The 15230-nt window shown below is 36.9% G+C and overlaps 1 protein-coding gene across 2 annotated transcripts in view; it reads left to right on the forward strand.

Annotated features, from left to right (window-relative positions):
* Window positions 1-15230, forward strand: part of TMEM87A (transmembrane protein 87A) — a 40118-nt gene that overhangs the window by 18408 nt on the left and 6480 nt on the right. Inside the window, exons 8-15 of one of the 2 annotated variants that reach the window (XM_006932617.4) lie at window positions 721-782; window positions 1562-1745; window positions 2742-2841; window positions 5347-5440; window positions 6203-6274; window positions 9203-9311; window positions 10304-10362; window positions 11129-11232. In XM_006932617.4, coding sequence (XP_006932679.1) covers window positions 721-782; window positions 1562-1745; window positions 2742-2841; window positions 5347-5440; window positions 6203-6274; window positions 9203-9311; window positions 10304-10362; window positions 11129-11232 — 784 coding nt within the window. Of the gene's footprint in view, window positions 1-720; window positions 783-1561; window positions 1746-2741; window positions 2842-5346; window positions 5441-6202; window positions 6275-6882; window positions 6952-9202; window positions 9312-10303; window positions 10363-11128; window positions 11233-15230 lie in introns of both variants that reach the window. The other variant, XM_003987248.5, reaches the window with a different exon arrangement.

The following is a 15230-nucleotide window of genomic DNA, read 5'->3' on the forward strand; positions in this document are numbered from 1 at the left end:
GTGTCCTTTTTGCTTGATAAAAACTAGGAAATTTTCATTGACTAGACAGTTATTAGTCTGTCTCTGGATATAGATATCACTTATATCACTATAGTAAAAAACATAGTCATAGTTTTGCTTCAGTAAGGCAAATCTGTCTTTAAATTCTTGTTACTATCATTAAACACTTATTACGTACCTTCTGAAAATGATACATTAATGTCGCAAAGTCACATAAAATTGAAATAGGTAAAAAAAATAAAGTAATAGGAAAATCTAGATAAAGATAGATAGAAGACAAAGAGGACAGCAGAATGAAGGAATGAAGTCCTGTACCTTTCAAAGCACATTAGTGATGTGTTATAAGAAACAGTATATATGAAAGGTGTTTAGAATTTAGAGGAGATGGGTTATAGTTCCAGTGGGCAGCTCACAGAAGGCTTTGTGGAGGAAATACATTCATTCTAGTCTTTAAAGGATGTGTATATGGGAACAGAGGGCTTTTCCACTTAGGATACTGACTGGAGCAGAGAGTGGAGGTTTGTGTGGTACACGGCATGAACCTTGAGAATATAAAACTTCGCGAATTTCAGAGTGCTCTATAAATAATATTCACCAGAATTGAAATGATTAAAAGTAACCCAATGAGATTTTCATTAATTTAATCAATCAAATATTGCACAACGTTTTTGTTTAATTTCTGCATCCTTTACATTAATTCTGAGGACTGTGTTTTGGCAGTGACTGTTGAAGTGAAGGGTCCGTATGAATACCTCACGCTTGAAGAATATCCATTGATGATTGTAAGTGAACTTACATTCTTTAACCTTAACATTACATGCGTTAACCTGAAAGATTGTCCATGTTTTGTGGCAATATTCTTTAAAGAATTTTTCCTGAACAGTTCAGAAAATACTGCTTGTAGTTCTGTATTTCTTACTGGATTGTGACATTCAGAGTGTCCGTGAATTCCTCTGTGCCTTGTCTTCTCATCTGTAGAATGAGGAGATTGATGACTTGTGGAATTTCAGAATTGGAAAGTACCTCACAGATAATTTCACATCTCACATTCTCTCTAGAATCCAAAGCAGGGCACTTCTTACAGCCCTATAGTTTCTGATCCCATTTAAAGTAACTAAATGATGACACTGCCTCATGTGTGTCTGTGTCTATGGGAATATCCTTACTCTATTTTCAGATTTCCTTTGTTCATGGTTTTCTTCTTTTCCCTTTCATAGTTTTCCCACTTTGTTATGTTTCATTGCCTTCAGATGTATCATAACCCTGCCATATTTTTTTCCTCTTTAGTGTTATCTTCATTTGTGTAATTTTACATAGTGAGCTGAAAATGCATTTGTAATGCAGAAGAGCGGTTACTCTTATTCATAGGTCCTTAGGTAGTCTCTCAATATGCAAGAGGAGATCATTTTTTTTACGTTAATATGGAACTCCAACGAGATAAATTCTTAGAGGGTAGAATTTTTTTTTTTTTTTTTTTTTTATAGTTTAAGACTGCGTATGGATTCCAGATTGGCTCTTGGCCCTAATTTTCCCTTTTATTTCTTACCCATTTGGATGACAGTTTTTCATGGTGATGTGCATCGTATATGTCCTGTTTGGTGTTCTGTGGCTGGCATGGTCTGCCTGCTATTGGAGAGATCTCCTGAGAATTCAGTTTTGGATTGGTGCTGTCATCTTCTTGGGAATGCTTGAGAAAGCTGTCTTCTATGCAGAATTTCAGAATATTCGATACAAAGGAGAATCAGGTGTGTAACCAAAAAATGTTCACCAGTTTGTGAATGATTGGCAGGTAAGACGTGACAGTTTAACTCAGATCAGCAGTCATTAATGGTTTTAACTTCTCAGTTACTTAATTACTAGAATAACTTAAGCATAATCATTATGATCGTGACTCTTGTTTTTAGCCTTATAACTTATGGGTTCAGTGATTTAAGAGTGATGGTACCAAAATATACAAGTTACAATAGTAGTGGCCATTTTGGGTAAGATTATTACCATCATTGAATCTCAATTGCCTTGATTTTTAAGGCACCATTATTATGTGCATCTGAAAAAGAAATAATTACTGCCAATTTAATAGTAAGATAACCATTGATTGTAGGACATACTTTGATTTCAAAGATGTTAAAATCCAAGAACTGGTAAAATACAGTAATATCAGGAAAATAGGAGGGTGCGTAGGTTTACTAAAGTGAACAGGTAATGATAGAAATTGTTTTGTACCGAAGTTTTTTATGATAGTTTTGGTTCTTTCTCATCAGACATTTAAGTTTTAATGATTATTGTCGTAAGATTACTAATTAGAGTTTCCCCTGTCTTTGAAAGGGCGTGAAAATAGTAGATGTGAAAATGATTTGAAAACTGTGTATTTTGTACTTTTCACTGTATATATTCAAGGTGTTTATATATTTTCATTGTGTGTTCTTCAGTTTTTAAAAATGGGGGAAAGTTCCTAAGTGTTCTAAACTGTCAGGTAGGTGAGATATTCTCCTGAGGTTTTAGTGAAGTGGGGTTGGGGAGGGAAGGTGATTTGAGCACACCCAGATTGCTGTTCACATAAACAAGGTAAGTAAAATCAGCTTGTGTACTTGTAAAAATTGCAAGAGAGGTATTCTCTTTGAACAGGTAATCCCAATGCTTATTCTGACGACTGTTAGAGATCTAGCTCTATGTTCTGGTTCTAGAGTCGCGCCTTTTTCCAAACCTAGATTATAGCACCCTTTCCTGCTTCTTTCTCACAGTTCAGGGCGCTCTGATCCTTGCAGAGCTGCTATCAGCAGTTAAACGCTCACTGGCTCGAACCCTGGTCATCATAGTCAGCCTCGGATATGGCATAGTCAAGTAAGTATTAACTTTTTATATGGAAGAACGTATTAAAATGCTGATTAAATTGAATCAGTATTTCAGGTTCCCCTTGTAATTCTGAAAGAATTGATGTAAGAACCGCAGTAAGACAGTTACCTGAAATTTTGTAGATTTATAAAAGCCAGGAAATGTAAAGTGTTTCATTTCACTTCTTAGAACTCAAGGAGCATTTGCAGGAAAATCTGCATTATAATGAATGACAATTAAAACATCAAACTTTTAGAGTGAAATTGCAGTGACTTCTAATCTTCCAAAATATTTTTGCAAATCACAGTTTTTCATGGGAATGTCATTCAGTCTGAAAAAACAGTCTGAAAATAATTTACTTTTTATTCACAAAATTTTATTGCGTGCCTTCTATATACTAGCTAGTGTTTTAGGCCCTGGGGATATAGCAAGTAAACAAAAGACTTGGAGTTTACATTTGTGGAGGGAGGGGACAAAGATAAAAATAAATGAGTAAAATATTTAATATTTATTTCAGTGATAAGTGCTATGGAGCAAATAAAGCAGTGGAAGGATTTAGAGAGTGCCAAGCAAGAAGTGGAGCTTTCAGCTGTAAATACAGTGGCCGAGGAAGGCTTTACTTAGTGACAATTAACCAAAGATCTTAAGGTGGTGAGGGAACTATATGTACACTTAGAAGAAGAGATCCTAAGATATGGTCAGATTCTGTGTATATTTTGAAGGTAGAGCCAATGGAATTTTCTGATGGATCAAATGTGTGATGTGAAAGAGAAGAGGAATCATGGATGATGCCAGCTGTTTCGGTCTGAGCAAGGAATGGTGGAATGGATATTTATGAGTTCAGGAAGACCTTAGATAGAATAAGTTTGGAGTATAGTGAATATTAGGAGGTGTTAGATGCCCAAAGGGAATAAAGGGGAGAGAATAGGGTAGAGATATGAATTTGGGAGTCATCAATATATAGATGTTATGTAAAGCCATGAGACTGGGATGTGATCACCAAGGAAGTGAGTGTATATAGAAAAGAGGTCAAAGGATTGAACCTTGAACAATTTTAATTCTTTAGAATTCAGTGAGATGAAATAGAATTAGACCAGAGGAAGTTGAGAAGGACCATTGTGGTGAGAAGCAAACCTGAAGACTATTTCAAGGAGAGAGTGATTGTATCAAGAGGGTTGAGCAGTCCACTGGGTCTAACTTTATGGGAGATGTAAGTGACCTTAACAAGACGGTTTTGGTGAAGTGCTAGGATAAAAGCTTGATTGGAGTGAATTCAAGAGAGAAAATAGAAGCAGAGGAGTTGGAATTAGCCAGGTATAGACAGTTATTTCAAGTAGTCTTGCTTTAAGTGAGATTAAATAAATGAATTTTAATAAAAGAAAATCTTTTTAATGTTTATTTGTTTTTGAGAGACAGAGTATAGGCAGGGGAGGGGCAGAGAGAAAAAGAGACACAGAATCTGAAGCAGGCTCCAGGCTCTGAGCTGTGAGCACAGAGCCCGACATGGGGCTCGAACTCAGGAACCTCGAGATCATGACCTGAGCTGAAGTCGGATGCTTAACCAACTGAGCCACCCAGGCACACTTGAGTTTCAATTCTTTTAATTTATTCATTTAAAGGAGTTTTGCTTTCAGTGGGTTAAGGGGAATGGGGTGGGTTTCATTTGTAAAGTTACTTAATTCATTTAATAAATATTGGAGTGCCTCTTATGTTCCAGGAAGTAGATTTCTAAGGTATGACAGTAGGGAGAAAAATCCTTGCCTATACAAAACTTTGCTAGCATATAACAAAAAAATACAAGCACAAATATCACTTAGGCTTAGGTAAACATGATTTACAGCAGTGCATCTCAAACTTACAGTGCACTAATGAATCACGTGGAGATCTTGTTTAAATGTAGATTCTGATTGGGTGGCATTTTGAATGTCATGGATTCAAGACTTCCTTCAAGAACCTGTTTGGAAGACTTTATATTTTGTTGGATTCTGAGCTTACAACTGTACAGGTTATCTAATGAGTTACAGTAGGATATTTGCTTATATTGTTAAAATTTTTAGATTTGGAGATGGTATTGTGGTTATGTTTTTAAAAAGTCCTTATTGATTAAAAAAAAAATACGCTGAAAGATCATATGGGATGATGGGAAGTGGATGAGGCTTGTATGAAGCAGGATTGGCCATGGGTTAGTGGTTTTTGGGACTGGATGATACATATAGAGGGGTTCATTATACTATTGAATGTTTGAAAATTCTCTAGAATAAAAATGACTTTTTTTAAAACTTTAAATGCAGTAACCAGGGCCAGATCTAAAGTTCTGGTATTCACTTTCTTGGTTTAAGACTATCTGTTCTTCCTTTTTTTTTTTTTTTTTTTCCCTCAGATACATCAAGTATGTCTGGCTTATCTCTGCTAACTTGTAGGCCTGTATTAATCAACATGAGTTGCTGTTACTTAGCTTATTTTGGAGTTTGTAGCGTTGGTATTCAACTCTTGTCTTTGCTTTCTTCTATTTAGGCCTCGACTTGGAGTCACTCTTCACAAAGTTGTGGTAGCAGGAGCCCTCTATCTTTTGTTCTCTGGAATGGAAGGGGTCCTCAGAGTTACTGGGGTCAGTACTGCTTAATCTGAGTATTTGTGGTCAGTTCATATATATCGTTTTTGTCTTGAAAGGGTGAATTGGAAATGTCTGTGGGCTTTTTCTTCTAAGTCACCTTAGAATTCTGATTTTCAAAATGTATGTATAATGCAAATTTTCTTTTTAATCTATTAGAGCTTTGTAAGTTTAATGTGTGACCAGGAATGAATGCTTTCCCTCCTGTCCCCATATTGCTACTTACTCCTCCTCCCAGACAGGGGCTCTTATTCTTGTGTAAGGGGCAGACATGGTAATCATGTACTTGCTCCATAATCTTTTTTTATTGTTTTAAAGTGGCAGTGCTCTTTGCTAACCACCACTTGAGTTTCAAAGGCTTTTCTAAAAATGCAACTAAATGTTTCACATCCTTCTTGAGGATTATAAAATCATGCCCTTTGCCAGGAAGGGAACCAAAGCACTGAGATATAAATGATAAAGAAATTTATGTTAGAGGTGGATTAATGTGAAGAAGAACTTGGTCATTCCAGCAGTTACTTATTTAAAAGTTACCCCCAGCATTAACCCATTAGATTCATGGTGGCAAATACTGTAAATTTGACTTTGTCCTCAAGAAAACTGAGCTCTGTAAGTTTTGCAATAAATTGCCCCGTAAAATAAAACTCTTTATGGATGCATATATGTTTTTCATATCACACTGTCCTCTATGTAATTTCCTTTGACTTTCAGCAATTTTAATCTTAACTCTATTTCGTTTTCTTTCTTATGCTGCTGTAGTCTTTTTCTTATCCCTTGGCTCTGATAGGAAACCTGGCCCTCTCATCAATTGATGCCTGTATTATTTTATGGATATCCTTTCAATAATGTCCTGGTGATTGGGCAATCAGGGTTATATAAATAGCTTATATACATAAATGTGTAAAACAAACAGCATAGTTTTGGGGACAGATAATTTGCCTTACATTTTATTTTGGGGTATGCTCTTATTTGTAGATTTACATTATATTACAATTCTGGAAATTAGTAATTCTTAATATATTAATGCTGCAGTACTTTGAAATATGTGAACGGTCTTTTTAGACATGTAGCCAAAATCACAATGATAGGCGATAGAATGGAATGTTGGCTTGTAACACCACAGCTTTTCAGTGTGTCACTTCTTAACATGGATCTTAGCATGCTAGGAGTTTTGTGGTGGTTGCCTCTTATTAGTTAGCAGCATGTTTTATTGTATTGACACTGTAATCAACAGTTGTGTGAAATGCTTACAGCTGTATATTCAGTGTGATCGTTTGTCAGAAGGGAAGAATGGTGTAGGTACAAAGTATTCCTTATTTTCTTTTAGTTTGAATGCAAAATCATTCCAGATGATTATGTAAATGCAGAATCATGTGCTGGTTTCTTCTCTGTGCTCTCTAGACATCTCTTTTTCACCACCTGTTTTTCTTTGTCTGCAGGCCCAGACTGATCTTGCTTCCTTGGCCTTTATCCCCTTGGCTTTCCTAGACACTGCCCTGTGCTGGTGGATATCCTTCTCATTGGCTTGTTTGATGGTGGTCCGTTTTCTCCCCTTGGAGATGGGTTTCCATTGATCTTTCTGCAAATGGTTTTTACCGGTTTTGTTGATTACTCTTTACTTTGGGAATAGGGTGTTTTCATTCTAATGAACTGAGAGCTCAGGTAAGCAGTTATTTTGTTTCTAATTTAAAAAAAATTTTTTTTTCAACGTTTTTTATTTATTTTTGGGACAGAGAGAGACAGAGCATGAACGGGGGAGGGGCAGAGAGAGAGGGAGACACAGAATCGGAAACAGGCTCCAGGCTCTGAGCCATCAGCCCAGAGCCTGACGCGGGGCTCGAACTCCCGGACCGCGAGATCGTGACCTGGCTGAAGTCGGACACTTAACCGACTGTGCCACCCAGGCGCCCAATTTTAAAAATTGCAGTAAGAGTTGGTGACTGTAGACTGAGCACAAGATAAAAGCTTCTGGCTTTTTTAAAAATAAGCATTTCACTTCAATTTTGGGCTTAATGTTATCTCTCTTAGTGTTAGAATCCCTGACTGCTCTGGTCCTGCTATTTCTTTCAGCCTCTGGCAATTATTAAATCATTTGAAAATTATGTATGTATTTTGATTCTTAAAATATGATTTTAGGAACTATATGAGGTTGTTTGACTCCTTTTTATTTAAAAGCAAAATTTTTTTTAATGTTTATTTTTGAGAGAGAGAGAGAGAGACCGAGCATAAACTGGGAGGGGCAGAGAGAGAAGGGAGGGAGACACAGAATCTGCAACAGGCTCCAGGCTCTGAGCTGTCAGCACAGAGCCCGATGAGGGGCTCAAACCCACGAGCTGCAAGGTTGTGACCTGAGCCGAAGTTGGATGCTTAACCGAGCCACCCAGGCGCCCCCAGGTTGTTTGACTCTCTTAAAATTCTAAGTAGGTTTAGCAGATTTTAACCCATACAGGATAACAGGATAAGTGTTTTAATCCTCTAATTTAAAAGTAGACTTGGGATTGTTTGAAGACTTCCGTTCTTTGAGATAAATATTGATTCATTTACAGGAGAAGTCAACCAGCAGATAACAAACAAGCTTCTATTTGAATAATCTTTTCTTGCTTTTCAAGAGTAAACATTTGTTTATTAAGGACTTGACCTATTATTCGGGTGTTTGGACTTTTGTCTTTTGGGGATTTTTAGAAATTTATTTTGGTTTTTGTGTTATTTGGTCCTATATATATATAAAATTGGTGTGATATTATAGTCTTGATGGACTGTGACTGTTATAAAAGGTTGAATGTAAATAAAGTTGTAATTTTGTGAATTTGGGGGGGATTGTCCTATATCAAAAATGTTTGAAACTGAGGTATCCTGGGCCCAAAAGGCCGAAGCTTTTCTAGGTCAGTATCTTTCAAGGGTGCTTTGTGAACCTCTACCACGCATATTGAGAAATGTGGGGAGAGGGACTGGACCATACAAGAAGATGACCCGGTAATTAGGTAGCAGCCAAGGCTCTGTTAAAGGGCAGAAGTGAGCTCCAACACACTTGCTTTCATATCTGCCCCTCATTCTGAAAGTTGAACATCGGAGCAGGTAATCGTCTATATTGGTCATTAGTTCTCCTCTATCTTTGTGCAGCAGCTTGTACTTAAGAATAATGTCTTGAAAATGGAGGGTTGTTGCTTTTAGAGCCTAACTGCCTGGGATTCTCAGCCAGTTTGTAATTGTATGGTCCTTTTCATTCAGGATAACTCAGGCAACTGATGGCAGGTTCCTTAACATGGCACAAGGGGACTGAGTATAAACTGTGGGAGGTTATGGGCATGAATGTGTGACTCTAGACTGGATTAGCTAGGACAATGAGAACAGAGCCACTACTTTAAAAGAGGAAAGAGGATGCTAACTCCCGTTTTTTGCCTGTTAACTCATTTTTATTTCATTTTCTTCCTTTTGTCTTTCATTTGGTTCTTCTTCCTTGTTTCTCTGGAAAGCTTCTTCCTATCTTTATTTCTCCTTTATGTTTTTCCTCTTATTTTTTCTTCTCTTTTGCATTCTCATTTTCTCTGGGTTTTGTATTCTCTTTAAGTCTCATTGAAAATAAAGACTTTCTTATTAATCCTGGTGAGGCTTGGGGTATTTGTGAGGTTGAGAGTGAGAGCTGTTAGGCCTGGTGTCCATAACTCTGTCAGTTTGACCCCAGATTCTCAAAGAAATATAAGAATTAGTTTACTAGTTTATTGTTTTTTCTGAATGTTGATTTCCTTGACCTGCAAACACATATTTATTAGCCTGACTCAAACAATGAAGCTGTTAAAACTTCGGAGGAACATTGTAAAACTCTCTTTGTACCGACATTTTACCAACACACTTATCTTGGCAGTGGCAGGTAAGTTGGAGACTTGCTCCCTGCTGTTTAAATGCAGTTCTTTTAGAACAGAGATTCTTAACCTGAGAGTCCATAGGTAGGCTCTCTAAAATTACATAAAAAGTTTTGTACATTTCACTTGGGGAAGTTGTCTTTCACTTTTGTCAAATTCTCAAAGGGGTCTGTGGCCCAAAAAAAGTTTAGAACCACTTATTTTAATAAGTGAAGATCAACTACATATAATTTCAACTCTTGGTATATCTCTCTATCTCCATTGTTTTTCTGAGATACTCTTTTTTTTTTTTTTTTTTTTTTTTGAGGCAAGTGAGCACTAGTACCATACAGCATTTAAATTTCTTTTAGAAGATATTAATATTTGCTTATTTGGTTTTATTAAAATAAATATAGAATTGTATTTAGATTTTAGATTAGTGTACATTGCTATTATATTGGCTTTACATAATATCACTAAACGTGCATAACATATTCGTTACACATATCCATTAGCATAGACTATAGCCCATGTAGGCTAATTTGCCGGCCTTTTGGCTTTTGTACCAGGAATAAAGAGGTCTGGCCTATAATTGGAACCAACAGTTCTGTTTGTCTTGCAGTCATTTTATCAACCTCTTTTTCCATCCGACCAACCAAAGAAAAATTAGCATTATTATACTAAGGCTAAAGAAAAGGAAAAAAATCATATTATTGATAATGCTGGAAAAAGCCGTGTTTCTAATACCTTCTTTTCCAATTCTGAGGATGACTAAAGTAGCCAAATGGTAAACAAAACTATTCTTTACAGAAAGAATTGGCTAGAGTATGAATTGTGGGCCTTGCTTACAGCAGTTGTAAGTAAATTTGTATTGAATAAATGTGTTAAAATAACAGAGAAAATGATTGTGATGTATTGGGAGTTAGGGATGTGTGGGATTCCACTTAACTAGACTCAGAGAATGTAATTAGGGATGTAAACTAATATTCATACTGTGACCAGGTTTTTCATTTCCTGTTAGCATCTATTGTGTTTATCATCTGGACAACCATGAAGTTCAGGATAGTGACTTGTCAGTCGGTGAGTTATAAACACATGCATTTGTGAATAGTGTACTGTTCTATACACAGACGATGATGTTGATGACAATGGTAAGGTTCATACCTTTTAGGAAATTAGGGTTAGGTTTCCACTCTTGAGGGTTAGAATCCTTCCCTCCTCCTAAGTAGTCTATATTAACACTGTGCTTAGTATGATAGATTTGTTTTATGGTTTTTTTGGGTAGACGTTGGGAGAAAGGACTGACTATATATCCCAATAGTGAGAGAGAACGTTATAAATGATCGTCATAGTTTGTCATAACCCAGTCTTTCCTTAACTAAAAAGTTTCAACAAGAAATCCAGAGTCCAAAACATTAAGTACATGTGAATAACACTACTCACTAGAAGCCCTGTACTTAAGATTTGAGCACAGAGACTGGCAAAACATTTCTTTGGAAGCCAGAGCAAAGCTGGTAAAAATAAATAAAATGAAAACTATAAAAAATAAATAACGTTACTTTGTCTTACCTTGTATAAAAGTCCTTCCCTAAAGATTCTCAGAGCTATAGGAAACATAGTGTAAGCACCAAAGTATGGTGCCTTTTCTTTAGCAATAAACACTACCAGGGAAGAAACAGTGTTCATTTATTTTTTATTCCCTGTACTTAGCACAGTGCCTAGCACATAGCAGGGCCTTAGTTTGTATAAGTTGAACGAATAAATAAATGATTCTTGTTCTCTGCTAAGGACTTTGTGAAATGAGTTAAGATTATGTATAAAAATGTGCTTCTCCCCCTTTTGGTAGGATTGGCGGGAGCTGTGGGTGGATGATGCCATCTGGCGGTTGCTGTTCTCCATGATCCTATTTGTCATCATGGTTCTCTGGCGACCATCTGCAAACAACCAGAGGTTCTTGGACACTTCTTATTTACATTGCTAACCATTGAATGGCCATGTCATCAGTTAGGGGTAGTTCAGTGGGTGACAGTGTCCAGGCCATGTCATATATTGGAAAGGATATTCACTGGGTCTGGAATCCAGAGAAGTGGGTTCCTGTCCAACTCTCCTATTTGCACTGTGACTTTTGGCATGTTGCCTCTCTTCACTTCTCTGGGCCTTAGTTTCCTCTTCATAAATGTGAGGGAATTGAATCAATTGATACAAGGTGGTTTTCGGTTCTGACATGTTCTGGTAATATGTATATGAGTAAAGAAGGGAAGTAGATAGATTGTGACACTTGTAATGAGGGTCTCATCTGTCTAGTGTTGGGAAAGAAAGAACAATTTTTTTTTTTAATTTTTTTTTTTCAACGTTTATTTATTTTTGGGACAGAGAGAGACAGAGCATGAACGGGGGAGGGGCAGAGAGAGAGGGAGACACAGAATCGGAAACAGGCTCCAGGCTCTGAGCCATCAGCCCAGAGCCTGACGCGGGGCTCGAACTCACGGACCGCGAGATCGTGACCTGGCTGAAGTCGGACGCTTAACCGACTGCGCCACCCAGGCGCCCCAAGAAAGAACAATTTTTATGATCAGTAGACCAGCTTACTTTGTAACAATAGGGTAAAATGAAAACTTATGTGACAGACTTGGGAATTAAAAGTCTGTATGTGAATTTGCTTTGTTCAGCTATTGGCAAATCTCAGTTATTTAGAAACTGGCTGTCTTTATTTGGCGAATATCTATATCTTTGGTACGCTACCCCCCCACCCCCATTTATGTTTAGATGGTTAAGAGCTTATATTACCCAGCCATATCACCAAAGAAGGAAAGGATGAGGCAGTATAACTAAACGGATAATTTTATAATCAGACATACCAATAAAAGATTTAGAAAGAAAATAAGTGACATTTTTTTTGTGTGTGTGAGATAAATGACATCTTTTTATCCCATGAAAATAGCCTGTCTTTTCGTATTATGCATTTAACGTTTGTATTCTTTGAAAAAAAGTTAAGAAAATTGAGAAAAATAGAGAAGACTTGGGATTGTTGGGATAAAGGATATGCATATTATATTTTTTCACGTATTAAAATCAGATTGCATTCAAAAAAAATCTGAAACAAATTATGTATCTACCAACACTTGTGTGAGAGGAGCTCTCTCCTCTACCTTCCTATTTCCCCATTATTTAATTTTTGCAGATCTGGTAAATGAGAATATTCACTGTATTTTTAGTTGCATTTAAGACTAAATTTTTATGTCTTTATGTATTTACTGGTCGTATTATTCTTCTGGCAGTCAGCTTTTTATATCTTTGACTTTTTTTCTTATCAGCTTATTGATCATTTTTATATTGATTTGTAGGAATTCCTTATATATTTTAGATTCCAATATTTTGTTCCAAGCATTCCAGATATTTTCTTCTAGTTTATCTTTGAACAATTGAATGGTGTTTTGGCCATAGAAAAAGTTGGAAGTATGGAGTCAAATTTGTTATTTTTTTCCTTTATGTATTGTATATTTTGTCTTTTTTTTAACTTGTTTTATTTTTTATTTTTTTAAATTTGCCTCCAAATTAGTTAGCATATAGTGCAACCATGATTTCAGGAGTAGATTCCTTAGTGCCCCTTACCCATTTAGCCCATCCCTCCTCCCACAACCCCTCCCGTAACCCTCAGTTTGTTCTCCATATTTATGAGTCTCTTCTGTTCTGTCCCCCTCCCTGTTTTTATATTATTTTTGTTTCCCTTCCCTTATGTTCATCTGTTTTGTCTCTTAAAGTCCTCATAGGAGTGAAGTCATATGATTTTTGTCTTTCTCTGACTGACTGATTTCACTTAGCACAATACCCTCCAGTTCCATCCACGTAGTTGCAAATGGCAAGATTTCATTCTTTTTGATTGCCAAGTAATACTCCATTGTATATATATACCACATCTTCTTTATCCATTCATCCATCGATGGACATTTGGGCTCTTTCTATACTTTGGCTGTTGTTGATAGTGCTGCTGTAAATGTGGGGGTGCATGTGTCCCTTTGAAACAGAGCACCTGTATCCCTTGGATAAATGCCTAGTAGTACAACTGCTGGGTTGTAGGGTAGTTCTATTTTTAGTTTTTTGAGGAACCTCCATACTGTTTTGCAGAGTGGCTGCACCAGCTTGCATTCCCATTGTTTTTTTCTTTTTAATGTTTATTTTTGAGAGAGTGTGCAGACGAGGGAGGGGCAGAGAGAGGGCGACAGAGGATCTGAAGCTGGCTCTCTGCTGATAGCAGCGAGCCCGGTGTGGGGCTCAAACTCATGAACTGTAGAGATCATGACCTGAGCCGAGTCGGATGCTCAACTGAATGGACCACCCAGATGCCCCATTTTTTTTGTGTCTTGTCTAAGAAATTTTTTCCTGGCTTAAGGTGAAGTCTAAAGTTATTCTATGATTTTTTCAAAATTTCACAGTTGTGCTTTTATTCATCAAGAATTGTTTAATTGTGAGTTCTCTATTCTGCTTTTTTCTCTCTCTCTGATCCTACATCAGTAGTACACTTTCTCAAATTATCTTAGTTTACTGATAAGTCTTCATATGTGTCTTCCCCCTTAATCTTCTTTTTTAGAAAATATCCATTGCTATTGGGTCTTTTCTCTTTAATAAAATGTTTAACTAGTTTATTTAATTGTAGGAAAACCTTTATCGGATTTTGATTAGAATTTAATTGAATTGATAGGTTAATTAGGGAAGTTACATATATTTTTTCCATCCTTGCATATGGTATGTCCTATTGTTTTTAATCTTTTCAGTACTTTATGTTTTATAACTTTTTTTTTTTTTTAAGAGAGCATGAGCAGGGAAGGGGGCAGAAGGAGAGAGGAGACTTTTTTTTTTTAAGTTTATTGATTTTTGAGGGGGGGCAGGAAGGGAAGAGTAGAGAGAAGGGGGAGAGAGAGAATCCCAAGCAGGCTCCGCGGTGATTGTGATGAGGGACTGTATCCCAGGAACCATGAGATCATGACCTGAGATGAAATCAAGAGTCAGATGCTTAACTGACTGAGTCACCCAGGCGCCCCGAGAGCCTCACCCTCAGCGTGGAGCCTAGTATAGAGCTCAATCTTACAATTCTAGGATCATGATGAGATCCAAAATTAAGACTTGGATGCTCAACTGACTAAGCCACCTAGGCCCCCCTGTTTTATAACTTTTGTTAAAATATTTAAAAATTTTTATGGCTCTTATGGATGTACCCTTTTAAAATAATACATGTGGCTTTGGCAAAAATGTAGGAATGCTATTGATTGTTTTAAATTTTTTAATATTTATTTACATATTCATTCGTTCGTTCAAGTTAGTTAACATACAGTGTAGTTTTGGCTTCAGGAGTAGAACCCAGTGATTCATTCATCTCTTACATATTGACACCCAGTCCTCATCCAGCAAAGTGCCCTCCTTAATGCCTGTCACCCATTTAACCCACCCCCCTCCAGCAACCCTCAGTTTGTTCTCTGTATTTAAGAGTCTCTTATGGTTTGCCTTCCTCTTTGTTTTGTTTATGTTATTTTTCCTTCCCTTCCCCTATGTTCATCTGTTGAGTTTCTCAAATTCCATATATGAGTGAAGTGTTTATTTTGAGAGAGAGAGAGAGAAAGGACAGAAAGAAAGGGAAGAAAGGAAGGAAGGAAAGGAAGGAAAAGGAAGGAGGGGTGGATGGAAGAATCCCAAGCAGGCTCCATGCTGTCAGTGCAGAACCCTATGTGGGGCTCAATCCTAAGAACCGTGAAATCATGACCTGAACCAAACTTTAAGTAGGCTCCACGCCTAACATGGCTTGAACTCACAACCCTGAGATCATGAGTTGCATTATCTATGGACTGGGCCAGCCAAGAGCCTTGTAATGCTATTGATTTTATATATCATATCCATCAACCTTCATATGTTGTCTTGTTAGTTCTGACAATTTCTAGATTTCCCCATTAGATTGA

Source organism: Felis catus, chromosome B3 (genome assembly GCF_018350175.1).
Source record: "Felis catus isolate Fca126 chromosome B3, F.catus_Fca126_mat1.0, whole genome shotgun sequence".
NCBI classification, from domain to species: domain Eukaryota; kingdom Metazoa; phylum Chordata; class Mammalia; order Carnivora; family Felidae; genus Felis; species Felis catus.